We start from the raw sequence: 17,793 nt of genomic DNA, 5'->3' as shown, positions 1-17,793 counted from the left end.
CTAGGATGTGCTGCCATATTAGCTTTTGCACAATTTCAACTTCATAATGAATCTGTAGGTAATAGTAAGTCCAACTAAATCCTTTAACAGAGAAGAGAATTGCATACTCTTTTTTTTTTTTTGATTTTTTGTTTATTGCAGTAACATTGGTTTATAACATTGTAAAAATTTCAGGTGTACATCATTGTACTTCTATTTCTGCATAGATTACATCATGTTCACCACCAAAATACTAATTACAACCCATCACCACACACATGTACCGAATTATCCCTTTCACCCTCCTCCCTCCCCCCTTCCCCTCTGGTAAGCACCAATCCAATCTCTATCCCTATGTGTTTGTTTATTGTTGTTATTATCTACTACTTAATGAAGGAAATCATGCGGTATTTGACCTTCTCCCTCTGACTTATTTCACTTTGCATTATACCCTCAATGTCCATCCATGATGTCACAAATGGCTGGATTTCATCTTTTCTTATGGCTGAGTAGTATTCCATTGTGTATATATACCACAGCTTCTTTATCCATTCGTCCCTTGATGGACACGTAGGTTGCTTCCAAGTCTTGGCTATTGTGAATAACGCTGCAATGAACACATGGGTGCATGTACCTTTACAAATTGGTGTTTTCAAGTTCTTTGGATAAATACCCAGCAGTGGGATGGCTGGATCATATGGTAGTTCTATCCTTGATTTTTTGAGGAATCTCCATACTGTAGTCCATAGTGGCTGCACCAGTTTGCACTCCCACCAGCAGTGTATGAGAGTTCCCTTCTCTCCACATCCTCTCCAACACATGTTGTTTCCTGTCTTGTTAATTATAGCCATTCTGACAGGCGTCAGGTGATATCTCATTGTAGTTTGGTTTGCATTTCCCTGATAGTTAGTGATTTTGAACATCTTTTCATGTGTCTGTTGGCCATCTGTATATCTTCTTTGGAGAAATGTCTGTTCAGGTCCTTTGCCCATTTTTTAATTGGGTTGGTAGTTTTTTTGTTGGTAAGATGCATGAGTTCTTTATATATTTTGGAGATTAAGCCCTTATCAGAAGTATGGTTTGCAAATATCTTCTCCCAATTGTTAGGTTGTCTTTTCGTTTTGTTGATGGTTTCCTTTGCTGTGCAGAAGCTTTTTAGCTTGATGTAGTCCCATTTGTTTATTTTTTCTATTGTTTCTCTTGCCCGGTCAGACGTGGTGTTTGAGAAGATGTTGCTAAGACTGATGTTGAAGAGCGTACTGCCTATGTTTTCTTCTAGAAGTTTCACAGTTTCAGGTCTTACATCCAGGGATGCAGGGATGGTTTAACATTCGCAAATCAATCAACGTAATACACCACATTAATAAAATGAAGAATAAAAATCACATGATCATCTCAATAGATGCAGGGAAAGCATTTGACAAGATACAGCATCCATTTATGATAAAAACTCTGAATAAAATGGGTATAGAAGGAAAGTACCTCAACATAATAAAGACCATATATGAGAAACCCACAGCTAATATCATCCTCAATGGTGAAAAACTGAAAGCCATCCCTCTAAGAACAGGAACCAGACAAGGATGCCCACTGTCACCACTCCTATTTAACATAGTACTGGAAGTCCTAGCCAGAGCAATCAGACAAGAGAAAGAAATAAAAGGGATCCAAATTGGAAAGGAAGAAGTGAAACTCTCACTATTTGCAGATGACATGATTTTATATATAGAAAACCCCAAGGAATCCACCAGAAAACTTTTAGAAGTAATAAACGAATATGGTAAATTTGCAGGATACAAAATCAACATACAAAAATCTGTTGCATTTCTGTACACTAACAACGAAGTAGCAGATAGAGAAATTAAGAATACCATCCCATTTACAATTGCAACAAAAAGCATAAAATACCTAGGAATAAACTTAACCAAAGAGGTGAAAGATCTGTACACTGAAAACTATAAAACATTTCTGAAAGAAATTGAAGAAGACACAGAGAAATGGAAAGCTATTCCGTGCTCTTGGATTGGAATAATTAACATAGTTAAGATGTCCATACTTCCTAAAGCCATCTATAGATTCAATGCAATCCCTATCAAAGTTCCAACAACATTTTTCACAGAAATAGAACAAAGAATCCTAAAATTTATATGGAACAACAAAAGACCCCGAATAGCTAAAGGAATCCTGAGAAAAAAGAACAAAGCTGGAGGTATCACACTCCCTGATTTCAAAATATACTACAAAGCTGTACTAACCAAAACAGCATGGTACTGGCACAAAAACAGACACACAGATCAATGGAATAGAATCGAAAGCCCAGAAATAAACCCACACATCTATGGACAGCTAATCTTTGACAAAAGAGCCAAGAACATACAATGGGGAAAAGAAAGTCTCTTCAACAAATGGTGTTGGGAAAACTGGATAGCCATATGCAAAAAAATGAAAGTAGACCCTTACCTTACACCATACACAAAAATTAACTCCAAATGGATTAAAGAATTGCATACTCTTGATTTAGGCTTATTACATCTTCCATGATATGGCCCTAATTTACCCATTTCTCTCAATTAAGATTATGTTTGTTTACAAATAAGAGAATATCCTATTGAAAATATCTTAAAGAAATAGTTTGTTGATTTACCTTACATACAAGGAGTCTTGTGATGAGCCATTCTAGGGTTAGTAGAGTAGCTCTGAAACATCACAGGCTCAGGCACCTTCTGTTTTCCTTCATCATACTTAGTCTAGAGACCTCTCCACCTTCACGCTTAAATACTGCCGTCCCAAGATGATGTCTGCCTGACCTCTACTTTCACATCTGTGTTTTGAATAATGAGAATGAAAGAGAAGTGGCACCAACGGGCTTTTTCTTATATCTCATTCACAAAAATTATGTTGCATGAACCCACCTAACTACGAAAAGGATGGTGAATGGAATATTTAGGCAAGCAAGGAGTAATGGTATAGGAAATAAATATTGGGTCAACTATTCTGCAGTCTGCTGTACCATACAGTAGCTTTTTCTAATACTGCACCATTCAGTTTCTAGGGTGGTTTAACTTTATAACAATCTAACTTATTTTGTATTCTTTATATTTAAATGTGCTGGCAAACTAATTCGTCAAATAATTGCACTAAATAATTCCTAGGAAAAGCACAATCAACAGTCTGAATTTACTATTGAAAATTTGGTAACCACCACATCTGATTTATTTGCTGCTGGGACAGAGACAATGAGCACCACCTTGAGATATGGGCTCCTACTTCTGATAAAGCACCCAGAGGTCACAGGTATGAATACAGACGGTGAACAGGGTTAATTTTAGAATATAATTCTGGTAAGACAGTGTTAGTGTCCTACAACTTATTTCTATTAGAGAAGCTTCATTATTGAAATATCTGTTCCACTAGTTGTAATATGTCCAAACCTAATGAAGGGATAACAATGAGACAACTTTGCACAACAGGAGTTGATGACTGAGAGAAGTGAAGGACAGTGTGGGTAGTAGGAAAGCAATAAAGTTCTGGAGCAGTGTCTGGATTCCATTGGGAGGTGACTTGTGTCGGGCAACAGCCATCATGAATTGTCTGATATTGCGTGTTCATTTTCTTAAAAAGAGGTCACTTTGAATGGTAGATAGTTCTTGCTGGAATTTTCCCTCATTCTGAAAATACAGAGTTCTTATGCTGGGGTAGGGAAGATGGAAACTCCTTTTATAGAGGCATAAGTGGAAATTCTAGAAATTTAGTTAGACGGCCTTAGAAAATTTCTGCAGTCTGAGAAGTATTCTAAAAAGTTAGATTTGTAAGAAAGGTGTTGCTATTTAGGCAGAAGACATGCCTAAAGGAATTTTATTATTCCAGGAGTCTGTTTCCAGGACACTGAGTTTCCCAAAATAAGAATTTCAGGGGGTAAACAATTTTATCTTTTATGAGCAAATGAGAATTAACTAGTTCTTTGAAGTCGAAAAAGAGTACAGAAAGTAGCCAACAAATTTCTGAAACACAGAGAGCAGAAGGGAGGGTGATAATTACCTCAGCAGAGAAGATGAAGTTGTAACGTAAATGTCAGCAGAAGATTCATCAACGTAGAAAAGCTAATCTATGTCCCTAAAATCCCAACAGTTCTCACTATTTGGAAGTACCAAGTGTCTAATAAACTAGGGGAGAATGAGGGAGGAGACAGGAGGCTTTCTTCTACAACGTGTACCAGTTTCTACAGTTGTACAGGTTCTCTCTACAATTTTTTTGAGCAGGTAACTATTTTCTTTTCACAGGAAGAGAGGTTTTCCAAAGGAAAGACCTACATATTGCATCATCGAGGTAGAACATTCTCTCCAAGTGTCCAGCGTAGTAAAATGAAATAAAAGCATGCACCCTAAGACACAGGATCATGACATTTCAGAACATCAGGGAAAAGTTAAAATCATAAAAACTTTCAAAGATAAATCAAGTGACATGTATAAAAGATTAGGAATCAGAAGGGCATCAGATTTCTCAAGAGCAACTATCACCTTGTGTATTAATAGAAAAAGGATATTTTCAGATATGCATGTTTACCAAAAATTTTACTTCCTCTTTCCATTTTCTCAGAAAGATACTGGAGGATAGTTTGCATCCAAATATTTGAAACCAAGTCAGACATGCTCATGGGCTCCAGGAACCAGAAGACCTCCTATAGGAGGATGGAAGTTTCAGGGAGGGTACTTGGGTCCTGGCCTGGGAAACAGCCAGTGTAGATTGTACTAAGTAGATGGAGAAGGTGTGATGGAAGTTAAGAAAAATAAAAAAGAAGTGATTGATAATCTGAGGTTTGAGCATTTGGAAAATTATTACTAGGAGTTTAAAATATCTGCCTGAAGATTTGGAAATTATCCTAAATGGGCATCTAGAAATTTAGGAAGAGATCTAAATTATTCAAAAGTAGGTGTTAAAATATGCAAAATAAAAAATAGTCATAGGTATCTTACCAGTGAACAATATTTATGTGGTTATAATGGTATAAACAGTGAGTATTTATATAATCAAAATTATGATCCAAATACAGAGGTGAAAGTGGAGTGAAGGGATGTGCATGTGTGTGTGTGTTTGTGTGTCTGTTCATGTGTAATTTGTATGGAGTGGAGAAGCTGATGTAAATCCTCATGGCTCATCCCAGGACTTCATTAAATATTGCCTAAAATTGGATAAATGAATAAACAGAAACAGAAATAGAGTCATTATTTGGAAATATGTATATACATTTTAGAAGAAACTCCAAAAATGATTCAAAGTGGCTGCATCTGGGGAATGGGAGATTGAAGGGGGTACCATTGCAAGTTGCACACACACACATGCAAACACACACACAAAGACTTACATACATGTAGATCCATTTGTAGAATTTAATTTTTAAAACGTCCTGTATTATTTTGATACAAATTAATATTTGTTCTTGTTTTTCTTTGTGCAGTGACAATAATTTATTAATTATGTGATAACTTCATATTTTGAAAAATTTCATCATTTTTATTTGTATTAATTATCCTCTATGGTAATACACAGGTATGTACAGATATGTCTAATGCCTGGCTTGTAGGAGAGTTCTATGTCTCTATATTATAGCAATTCTCTAAGTTCTGGGCATATAACTTATGTTTATAATGATGTTGGGACACCTTCATAATTCTTAATGTAACCCTGAATTCCTGTGGCAAATGTGCCATTTTACTCATTTTCCATCAGTCTTACTTGTGTCTTATCAGCTAAAGTCCAGGAAGAGATTGACCGTGTGATTGGCAGACACCGGATCCCCTGCATGCAGGACAAGAGCCATATGCCCTACATGGATGCTGTGGTGCATGAGATCCAGAGATACGTTGACCTCCTCCCCACCAACCTGCCTCATGCAGTAACACATGATACTAAGTTCAGAAACTACCTCATCCCTAAAGTAAGATTTGTTTCTCTTTTACTGACCTCAGCACTCCTGAAATTCCCATATTCGCATGGTTCCACTCTTCTCCCAACACAAGATGAGAGAAATGCAAAAATCATATGTTTGGCAGCTTGAAGGACTTGTATTATACCCAATTTGGGCTCGAAAAGCTTTATAACAGGTCTTGATAGCTGACAGTATAAGTCTTCCAAATTTCTTCTGCTTCTTCAAAATTGTTTTGGCTACTCTTAGCTGTTTACATTTTCAAATAAATTTTAGTATTAGTTTGTTAATATCCCAAAACACTCTCCTGGGATTTTGTCAGGGTAACATTAAATCTACAGATCAACACCATTTGTTGAAGAGACTTTCTTTTCTCCATTGTATGCTCTTTACTCGTTCGTCGAAGATTAGCTGTCCATAGATGTGTGGGTTTATTTCTGGGCTTTCGATTCTATTCCATTGATCTGTGTGTCTGTTTTTGTGCCAGTACCATGCTGTTTTGGTTACTATAGCTTTGTAGTATATTTTGAAATCAGGGAGTGTGATAACTCCAGGAGATCATTTTGAAAAGAAGTGGCATCTTGTAAAGAACTGACATGTTGATTCTTTGAATTAATGAATATGGCATATGCTTCCAATTTATTTGAGCTTTCTTTATTTTTTCAATAATGGTTTTTCTTCAGTGCAATGGCTTACACATCTTTGGTTAGTTTTTTCCCAGGAATAATATTTTTGATGCTATTCTAAATTGTATAATTTAAAAGATACCTTTTCCATTTCCTTGTATCTGGGATATGGAAATATAATTAATTTTATTATTTTGATGACCTTTTATGTAGCAACCTTGCTAAGTTTACTAATCATTGCTAATAATTCGTCTGTAGATTCATTTGGAGTTTCGATGCACACAATCCTGCTGAATGGGTTAATGTTTGTTTTGTTTCTTTCTTTACTGAGATATCCTTGACATCCCACATTATATTAGTTTCAGGAATACAACATAATGATTCAATATTTGTATACACAGTAAAATGATCACCAAAATAGGTCTAGGTACCATCTGTCACCATACAAAATTAACAAAAATTTTTTTTCTTGTGTTGAGAACTTCTAAGATTTACTTTCTTGCAACTTTCAAATATGCCATACAATATTGTTGACTATAGTCACCATGCTGTACATTATATCCCCATGACTTATTTATTTTATAATTGGAAGTTTGTATCTCTTGACCCCCTTCACCCATTTCAGCCACAACCCTCCCCTTTGGCAACAACCAGTCTGTTCTCTGTATCTATGAGTTTTGTTTGTTCATTTGTTTTGTTTTATTTCTTATTTTCTAGTACTCATGATTTTAATTTCTCTTTATTGCATTATCGATTGGCTAGGGTTTCCAGGATAGTGTTCCAAAAATTGGTGCTAGTGGACCTCTCTGTTTCATTTTTGATCCCCAGGAGGTGGTGGAGGTTTAACATCACGCAACTGATAGTGATGTATTAAATACATTTTGGTGGATATTCTTTACAGAGTAGGGAAGTTTGCCTTCACTTATCTTTGTATGATATTTTGACATGAAAATGTGTACAATTTTGTCAGATGAATTCTCTGCCTCTATTGATATAGCTGTATATGTTGGCATCCCTTTCTCCACTAAATATATATATTTTAATTATAAGCACACAAGTGGATTTGATTTGCTATATTTTGTTCTGGAATTTTATATTTATATTCATGAGAGAGATCGGTCTGCAATTTTTCTATCTCAAAATTTTCTTGTCAGATTTCTGATATCGGTTAATGTTGGCCTCATAAAATGGGGTGGGAATTGTTACCTAGTCTGGGTCTATATTTATTGCCTTCTCCTGCCACTCTTCTTTTTCTGGCCACTCAGTTGTGTCTTTGGAATTCCTAAAAAATTTTGGTTAAATATAATGGAATGTTTCAGAGGTTCATCTTCTCTAGAAAGAGTTCCTCTCTCCTCCACTAGGCAGTCAGAATGATGTAAACCTTCCTGCTCTCATTCAGAAATGGAAATGAAGACAGCCAGAATTGACTGAAGGCGTCAGATGATGTCTCTGAGATTCTCGCATCTCTAGAATTTTGAGAAAAGTTTTGTTTTAGCAGCTTTCCAATGCCTTCTAACACGTGATTTCTATATTTATTCAGATTTTATAGTTGCTATGCTACAAGCTACTCCATTCCACTTGAAGCCAGCACATATTACTAATAAAATGAAAAATAATATAACTAAAAATTCTATTTCCATGAGGGAAAAAGAGTTGTAAGTTTGGTAAGGTTGGAATTGCTATCATCATCTTCCAGGGAGGAGGGAATTGAGGACTTTACCAAGTAGTGGGGCTTGCCCTGATGGTCACAGATCTGATGCAAAGGTTAGGACTTCAAGTCCACTGTATTTTCAACAAAAAACACTACCAGGCCGACTTTTTTTTTTTTTTTTAATTTGGGGGCATGAGGGTATATTAATAAAACTTGTTTCTCCTCCTATTACTAACTAAATGGGAAATAGACTGAGGAATCAGATAAGTAGTGCCAGTCTCCCACATACTACTACACCAGATTTGGGGACCTGCTTGCAGGGAACATTGCATCTACAGAGCTCACCCATCAATTTCTCTGCATGGCAGATCACGTTGTGCCTGGTGGCTTTTGAGTCTAGACAGCCCATAGCCCAAGGGAATGACCCATTCCCTTCTGCATGGAACAGCACAGTATATTGAGTAGCTGATTCTATCTACCATCTTACTGATCAGATAAATGATTTCTTCTCCCATGAAATGGAGCCACTGAGCTGGGTGTAGATAATGGTCTAAGAGAGGAGTTGGCAAACATTTTCTGGAATGGGCCAGATAGTAAATATTGGGGCAATGTGTCTCTGTCGCCACTACTTAAATCTGCCATTGTAACACAAAAGTAGTTGTAGACCATACAAAAGTGATGTAAGATTGTGTGTTCCAATATTTATGGACAGTGATACTTAAATTTCTTATAATTTTTACTTGTCACAAAATATTATTTCTCTGTTTAGTTTTTACAATTCTTAACTAATGGGCTATACAAAAACAGGTGGCAGGCTGGATTTGCACGGGCTTTGGTTTGCTGACAACTGGTCTAAGACAGCCCCGTGCAATAAAACTTTCTGCAATGATTGAAAATGTTCTATATCTGTGCTGTTCAATACAGTAGCCACTAGCCACATATGTCTATTGAGTGTTTGTAATGTGATTAATGCCACTGAGGAGATCATTTTTAAATTTTATTTACTTTTAATTAATTCAACTTAAATATAAAGAGCCATGTGTGGCATGTAGCTACTGTTTTGGGTAGCGTGGATCTAAATTTTTTTCATAATATGGAGTTAGAAATCCTTCTTCTTCAACTTTGCAATACTGAGAGTCCTGAAAATACAAATAAAATGTAAGTTTGGTGAAGTTTCATTTGTTGGTCAAAACCTGACTTGAATTGAAGTGAACCATATATATTTTTACTTATCCCACTTTATGTGAATATTTATGTTTTGCTAAAAATACTCTACGATCTTTTGGGAGTCTCATAAATTCTACAGTGTACACATCATAATCCTTTCTAAAATGTCCAACAATTCCAAAAATGGAAATACATTAGTATCCAGCAGTTTCACTTATGAGACTGTGTTTTTATACCTCGAAGAAGACAAATGTGCAAATTTAGTGGGCGGAAGCAGAAAAGTAGGAAGAAGGTAAAATTGTCTGCCTAAAGATAACTTTGTGATGGCTGATAAAACATCCTTTTGGGGAAGGATGACTTCCTCTGAGTTGTAGAAAGGCCATTTGTATTTTATGTGCCAAGATTATGCCCCCTTCATGTTTTTAAGTTCTTATTTCCCAGCCAGGAAAATGCATGATCAGAATCATTGTTATTTTTGCATGTAACAGTAGTTCATTCTCTTTTATTGCTGAGTTGTATTCCACATGTGGAATACCACAAATTGATGATCCATTCACCAGTAGTGGATATTTTAGTGATTTCCAGTTTTCGGCTATTTGAATAAAACTGCTATAAACATTTGTATACAAATATGTGTTACTATATATATTTTCATTTCTATTCAGTAAATCCCTAAAGAGTGGAATTGTCGCGTAAGTGTTTAAATTTATACAAAACTGACAAACTGTTTTCTAATGTGGTTGTGCCATTTTGCATTCCCACCAGCAATGCATGAGAGTTCCATTTGCTCAATGTACTCGCCGTGGTTACTCTTTTTAAATTCTAGCTACTGTACTAGTCGTGTAGTGATATCACATTTTGTTTTAACATCCCTTTCCTTGACAAGTAATAATGCACAGATTCTTTTCATGTCCTTATTGGCCATCATGTGTCTTCTTTGTTAAAGTGTCTACTCAACTTTATATGCCTATTTTCTATGACATCCTTTGTTTTTTGATATTGAATTGTTGTACTTCTTTATATGTTCTGAATATGAGTCCTTTATCAGATATATGCTTTACAATGTTTACTCCCAGTCTGTGGCTTCTTCTTTTAGTTTCTTAAAATCATCTTTCAAAGAACAGAATTTTTTAACTTTAATGGAAGAAATTTATCAATTATTTGTTTTATTGTTTGTGCTTTTGTGTCCCATTTAAAAAATATTTGCCAGCACAAGTTCGGAAACACTTACTCATATCATTTTCTAGATGTTTTATGCTTTGAGCTCTTACATTTAGATCAGTGATCCATTCCAAGTTAACTTTTTTTTGTAGTGTGAGGTAATTATTATGCATAATTTATTTTTTAATAAATATCCAATTGTTCCAGCAGTATTTGTTGAAAATATATCTACTTTTGTATCTTCAAGAAACATTTTCACGTATTAATTGTGTAAAAACATACAAGGGAAAATCTTTAAAAAAAAGTTATAGACTTTATATATGATAACTTCAGACGATGGAATTTCCCTCAACATTATGTTTAAAAAAATGTTAAATCTAAATAACATTTAAAAACACACGTATATGTATGTATTATATACATGAGAGTGTGTATATATCCACTTTTATACCTAAATATCTATCACATTTAATACCTCAATACTTCAGTATGTATCTTCTAAAAACAAGGACTTTGTCCTACATAACAATAATAGCATTAACATTCAAGGAATTATCATTGATATAATAATATTATCAAATATACAACCTATATTTAAATTTTCCTAATTTTTAAAAAATATTCTATATAGTTTTTTTCTTTTGCAATATAGTTTTCAATCAAGAAAGAAGCATATAATTTGATTTTCTTATCCCTTTAGTTCCCTGTAATCAAGAATGTTTCTCTTTCCTTTGTTTGTTACTTCCTTTTGAATACCATGACATTTTTTAAGAATCCAGGCCAGTTGTCATATAAAATGTTCTGCAGTCTAGTTCTGTGTGATTGTCTTCTAGAGAATATATTCCAGTTATGATTTTGGCAAGAAAACTACATAGATGGTGTGTATGTGCCACTGAATTTCATTGAGGTGGCAGGGACCTATAATGTCGCTCTTCCCATTATTGTTGATGCTGTGTTTCTCGCTTAATAGGATGGTGTCAGCCAGATCTCTCCATTGCAGATGTTCTGTTTTTCATATGTAATTAATAAAAATTTACAGCATGGTATTTTAAGACTTTGTGAATATCCAGCTTCCAAAACCACTTACCCAACAGTTTTCACATTAATTGATGACCTTTATTGTTGAAAAATGATAATTTTTGTAATTTATCATCCCTTCTATCTTTTCTTTCGTTTTTCCCCCTGGGATTCATCTGTAAGAAGAGCTCCTCCACATTTTTAAATGAAGAGAAATAAATTTTATGTCAATAGTTGTTACTGTACTTGTTGTCATCATCCCAGAAGAGATCATACCTAATTAGACCTCTATTTTAAAACTCCCTATGAACAGATACTCTGGACGTTTCAAGACCCTAAAGAGACAGCCATTTTAGACCTCAATTCACATATAAGATGTGTGAAAACTGAAATGATAAACAGAGCAGTAGGTGAGGACATACACCAGTGTCCAAAAGTGATGATAAGGAAGAGAGGGAGAGTTCAGAAGGTGTGGCATTCAAATACCCAAATACTCAGTACTTCAAATGTTATTGGACACTACTTTAGCAAGATCTCTGCCACTGGCCTTAAAATCATGCCTGTTTATTACTTGATGTGTCTGCCTGAAAATGTCACTGCTCTTCTTTGGACCTATGTCTCCTCATCTGTGAATCATAAGATTGGATTAAGTAATTTCCAACATTTCTTCCCGCTCCATGACTTCTTTATAGCTCAGTTTATCTTCATCCGTTCCTTCCAGGGCACGACCATATTAACATCTCTGACTTCTGTGCTGCATGATGATAAAGAATTCCCCAACCCAGGGGTGTTTGACCCTGGCCACTTCCTGGACAAGAGTGGCAACTTTAAGAAGAGTGACTATTTCATGCCTTTTTCAGCAGGTAATAAAAATTTATTTCCTTTGGTACTTCGGAAGACAGTATACCTTTGTGAGATCCGTTAAACTTGCAGTATCTACTCTCGGGTTCATAGAATTTCTTTGTACGTGATCAGGAGCACCACTCTCAATGCCCATGCACTCTCCCACCTCTTGATACCTCTCATTATTGGCCCACATTAGTGGGATTTGAAGAGCTGATCTAGTTCTCCCAAAGTAAGAAAGCCAGAGAATGGTTTGATTGAGTACCACCTCAAGATACATCACTGTACCGAGCAGAACCATTTCTAGAAGGTTAATCTCATCTAGACCATACTCACCTGTCCTAAGGAAAGTATCTAACTCCACAAATTTGAGTTTCTTCTATGAGGTGCTTCTCACCCCTAGGTTGAGCTCTGGGGATACAAGTGTGCACAAGCACAGAATGGGCACCCAAACGGCTCACGGCCCAGTTAGTGAAGCAGATGAATAAACAGATAATTATAAACCAGTATGACTAGTGCTGTGAGCCCAGGAAGGGCAGGCTGTTTGCCAGGGGATGATGGGGAGGGGAAGAAGCTGCCTCCCTCCTGCTCTCTCATACCACACACAAGGTGAGGCATAAAGTGGATTAAGCAACATTCTAATAAAAGAAAGAAAATTTTATCTACCTCGTAAAAGGCACAGAAAAATGAAAAAAAAAGAGGCAGGACATTTTAACAGAGGTAATGGACCATAGAAGCATGATACTTACTCTAGTTCAAGGATGTCAGAGCCTCCTGCCAGTAACAGTGGGTCAAGGAAACCTTGTTAGTGTGACATATTACCCTTTAATATTCCTGGGCACTTGACCTTCCTATAATCAAGGTCTCCCTTTTGGATATTGGGGCCTCTGCACCTGAACTGTGAGCTGAGTTTCTGGCCATAGTGTTTGCTTCATTCGTTCTTGGGCTTTTGATTCCTGCTTTTGGGTCTGGCATTGTACATGGTAAGAAGTCAAAAAAAAAAAAAAGAAAAATAGGAGAGAAAAGATCAATCCAGAAGATGCAAAGTCAAACTCATAGGCATCCCAGAAAGTAAAATATTAAAAATAAAATGAAGTGAAGAAAATTATCAAAGAAACAAGACAAGAAAATCCCCCAATGGGTCCACTAAACGCCTAAAACAATAAGGGGATAAAAGAAATATCATTATTAAACTTCAGAATATTTGGGAAAAAAGAACATCTAAAAGTTTTCAGAGAGAAAACAAATTAAATACAAAGGATTAGGAATAAGAATGTCATGGACTTTTCAAAAACAACAGTGGAAAGAAAACGACAGTAAAGTCTTCAAAATTCTGAGAGGAAATGACTTTCAATCTCTATTCTATGTTCTACCCTAATATCCATCAAATGTGTAGGTGTAATAAAGACATTTTCAGCAAGCAAGATCTAAAATTTTATTTCTTAGGCATGCTTATTTGGAAGCTACTGGAGAATGTGTTAAACAGAGAATAAAGCAAGGGAGAGGAGGATAGAAGATCTGGAAAATAGGATAGTTGTGAAATGAAGTCCCATGATGACGAATAAAAAAAGTAACAAGGCCACAGCTTCGTAGGAAGCTTAGAGAGCATCTAGTTGAAATTAGAGCAGAAGATAGAGGGCCCCTATGGAAATGAGGGAAGGAGACATTGCCACAAAAAACAAAACGAATCTGATGTAGGTTAACATTATGGACAGGCATATGACAAAGAAATTGGAAAAAATAGGAAAACAGGTTTGTAGAAAACCAGATAAATGAAAATCTGAAGCAATCTTCAACTCCAGACAAAATGAAGGATTGTTCAAGATAAGAGGAGTGGTGGTAGCACACTGCTTGGCTCAGCAGTGAACAATATTTTCATAGGCATTTCAATGTAAATACTAAATATAAGTCGTGACATATTGTTGAAAGGATGGAGGATGGGGAAGCTGGATTCTTATAAAAATTAAATAAGATTGTATATACAAACTTTGAGAAACATAATCAATAAATGACCATCCTCTTCCTTTGTTTTTAAAAAAAAAAAAAAAAAGAAGACAAGGACTGAGTCCTCCTTTCAAGAACTCATATTTTACCACGCTCAAAAAATATAGAATTATGATTCAAAGTGATCTGTGCTTGATTGGAAGCGTGAATATGATGCTGAGGAAACCCAGAGAGAGTGAGAATCTACTGCCATAAGGGATCACAAAAATTGTAAGAAGAATTAAAATTTGACCTAGTTTCTAAGAGAAGTATAAATAAAGTGCATCTTAGCCAAAGGGAAGAATATCAGATAAATCTTGAAACTGCATGGTATGTTGAAGGTTAATGAAGTATAGATACAGCTAGAACTGAGAGTAAAAAGTGTGAAGAATGCAAGGAAGATCATAGAACATCAGACTAGGGACAGGGAACACAAGCAACATGGGTGTGTTTCTGTGAAAAGATTGATGGAAACCTGAAATATCAAAATAGCAGTTATAAAGTGGGAATACTTAACGAAATGCTTGGCATAGAGCTGATACCCAGTAAAAATTTGTTGCATGAAGGGTGCCTGTTAAGAGAATATGTTAGGGTGGATAACACATGAGTCCATCTTTTGTTCATCTGTCTATCTAACCATCATTCCACCCATCCTGCCTTCCATCCGTTCATCCATCCAACCATTCTTCAAATAGTTACTGCATATTCTTTATTCTTTTTGTGCCAATCAAAAACATACTGTCCAAGCAGTATCTACATTCTGTGTTTGTTATTTTCAGGAAAACGGATATGTGCGGGAGAGGGACTGGCCCGCATGGAGCTGTTTTTATTCCTGACCACCATTTTACAGAAATTTACCCTGAAATCTGTGGTTGATCCAAAGGACATCGACACCACTCCAGTTGCCAATGGGTTTGCTTCTGTGCCACCTTCTTATCAGCTCTGCTTCATTCCTGTCTGAAGAAGGGCAGACCATCTGGCTGCTGATGTGCTGTCATCTGCAACTCCCCCTCTTTTGAGATATTGTTCACCTCCTTCCCATTCCATCCCTTTCCCACGAATGCCTTCTCTATCCTCTTCTCTCTCCATTACTCCATTCCCTCAACATTCAGTGAACATCCAACCTCCATTAAGGAGAGTTTCCTGATCTTCACAGCATAAATATATGCCTCCTATTCTTCATCCTGTGTAACACATGTATTCGCCACCACATACATTAATACTTATGAGTTATTACTATGTTATAAATATTAAACGGTAAAAAAACTTTTGGACAGCTTTATGGAGATTTATTTGACATATAACATTGTGCATGTTTAAGGTGTACAACATGTTGATTTGATATGTGTATATACTGCAAATAGTTTATCACAATAAGATTGGTTGATGTATCTATCACCTCACATAGTTGCCTTTTTTTTTGTGGTGAGAATGTTTAAGATCTACTATCAGCAACTTTCAAGTATACAAAACAGTATTGCTAACTATAGTTACTCTGCTATACATTAGATCCGCAAAATTTATGCATCTTACAACTTGAAGTTTGGATCCTTTGACCAACATTTCCCCATTTCCTCCACCTCTAACTCCAGCAATCACCAGTCTAATCTCTGTTTCTGTGAAATTGGCTTTTTTTGGAGTCCACATTTAAGAGTGAACATATAGGATTTGTCTTTCTCTGTATGACTTATTTACCTTAGCATAATGCCCTCAGGGTTGTCCATGTCTTGACAAATGGCAGAATTTCCTTCTCTTTTATGACTGAATAATATTCTTTCATATATGTATGTACCACATTTTCTTTATCTGTTCATCCGTGGATGGACATCCATGGATGATGTCCTTAGGTTGCTTCCATGTCTTGACTATTGTGATTACTACTGCAATGACATTTGGGTGCATATATCTCTTCCAAATAGTGATTTCACTTCCTTAGGATATATTCCTAGAGGTGAAATTGCTGGATCTATGGTAGTTCTATTTTTATTTTTTGGAGAACCTCCATTCTGTTTTCTGAAGTGGCTGTACCAATTTACATTCCCACCCACAGTGCACAAGTGTTCTCTTTTCTCCACAACCTTGCCAACACTTGTTATCTCTTTTCTTTTTTATAATAGCCAGTCTAACAGATATGAGGAAATATTTCATTGTGAATTTTATTTGCATTTCCTTGGTGATTAGTGATATTGAGCACTTTTTCATATACCTGTTGGCCACTTGTGTGTCTTCATTAGAAAAATGTCTATTCAGGTCCTTTGCCCATTTTTAATCAGAATACAGTAGTCCCCTCTTATCTGCAAGGGATATTTTCCAAGACCCCCAGTGGATGCTTGAAACTACTGAACCCCATACATAATATATTTTTTCCTATACATAGTTACTATAAGCTTAACGTAAAAATTAGGCACAGTAAGAGATTAACAATAGTAACTAATAATAAAAATAGAACAATTATAACAATATACTACAATAAAATTATGTGAAAGTGGTCTCTCTCTATCTCAAAATATCTTATTTTATAAAATGAATGACTCTTTCATCTTAACTAATCTCTTATCAAACACTGTGGCTGTAAATTTTGCAATTTGAGGTGTGACAGCAAAACTAGGATGAACTTCTTTTTCCTTCTTTACAATTTCATGGATAGAAGATTTGTTCTTAACATAGTTCCGGCCTCAGCATACCATTGTTTTTCTTTCCTCAAGTCGAGAACTTTCACCTTTTCACTTAGAGAAAGTACTTTCAGGTTTCTCTTCAGCATATCTGCATTGCCAACTCACTACTCTTGTGCTTTGGGGCCATAATTTGGTAAAATAAGGGTTACTTGATCACAAGCACTGTGATATCACAACAATCAGTCTGATAACCAAGACAGCTACTAATTGAATAACAGGAAGGTTGTGTATAAAGAGTGGGTACACTGGACAAAGGGATGATTTACATGCCAGGTGAGGCAGAGCGAGATGGCACAAGACTTCACCACACTACTCCAAACAGTGCCCGATTTAAAATTTGTGAATTGCTTATTTCTGAAATTTTCCACTTAATATTTTTTGATAATTGATTGCAGGTAACTGTCACTGCAGAAAGTGAAACCGTGGATAAAGGGGGAATTACTGTACTTGTTTTATTGCTATTGAGTTGTATGACTTCCTTATATATTTTGGATATTAACCTCTTGCCACATTTATGGGTTGCAAATATTTTCTCCCATTCCATAGGCTGCATTTTTCTTTTGTGAATGATTTCCTTTGCTGTGCAGAATCTTTTCAGTTTGATTTAGTACTATTGGGAAATATCATGAAGACATGACTGCCAGTTTGGCCCATGAGTTGGATCCAGGCAATTGGAGGCTCCTCTCACCCTCGCCTGTCCTTGGACTGTGTCCTTTGCTTGCCTTCCCCGCACTAGCAACTGCCCAAGGACACAGCCTTGAGATAATA

The 17,793-nt window shown here is 35.9% G+C and overlaps 1 protein-coding gene across 2 annotated transcripts in view; it reads left to right on the top strand.

The window, feature by feature from the left end:
* The window catches only part of LOC101404357 (cytochrome P450 2C19-like), a 36,958-nt gene extending 21,647 nt beyond the window's left edge, over positions 1-15,311 (top strand). For both annotated transcript variants that reach the window (XM_087432966.1, XM_004427870.3), the window contains 4 exons: positions 3,132-3,273; positions 5,727-5,914; positions 12,246-12,387; positions 15,130-15,311. In XM_087432966.1, coding sequence (XP_087289092.1) covers positions 3,132-3,273; positions 5,727-5,914; positions 12,246-12,387; positions 15,130-15,311 — 654 coding nt within the window. The remainder of the gene's footprint in view (positions 1-3,131; positions 3,274-5,726; positions 5,915-12,245; positions 12,388-15,129) is intronic.
* The last annotated feature ends 2,482 nt before the right edge of the window (positions 15,312-17,793 follow it).

Source organism: Ceratotherium simum, chromosome 6 (genome assembly GCF_057802395.1).
Source record: "Ceratotherium simum simum isolate JZ-2026a chromosome 6, ASM5780239v1, whole genome shotgun sequence".
NCBI classification, from domain to species: Eukaryota; Metazoa; Chordata; class Mammalia; order Perissodactyla; family Rhinocerotidae; genus Ceratotherium; species Ceratotherium simum.
Note: the sequence above shows the minus strand (reverse complement) of the source record. Positions and strands in the feature narration are given on the sequence as shown.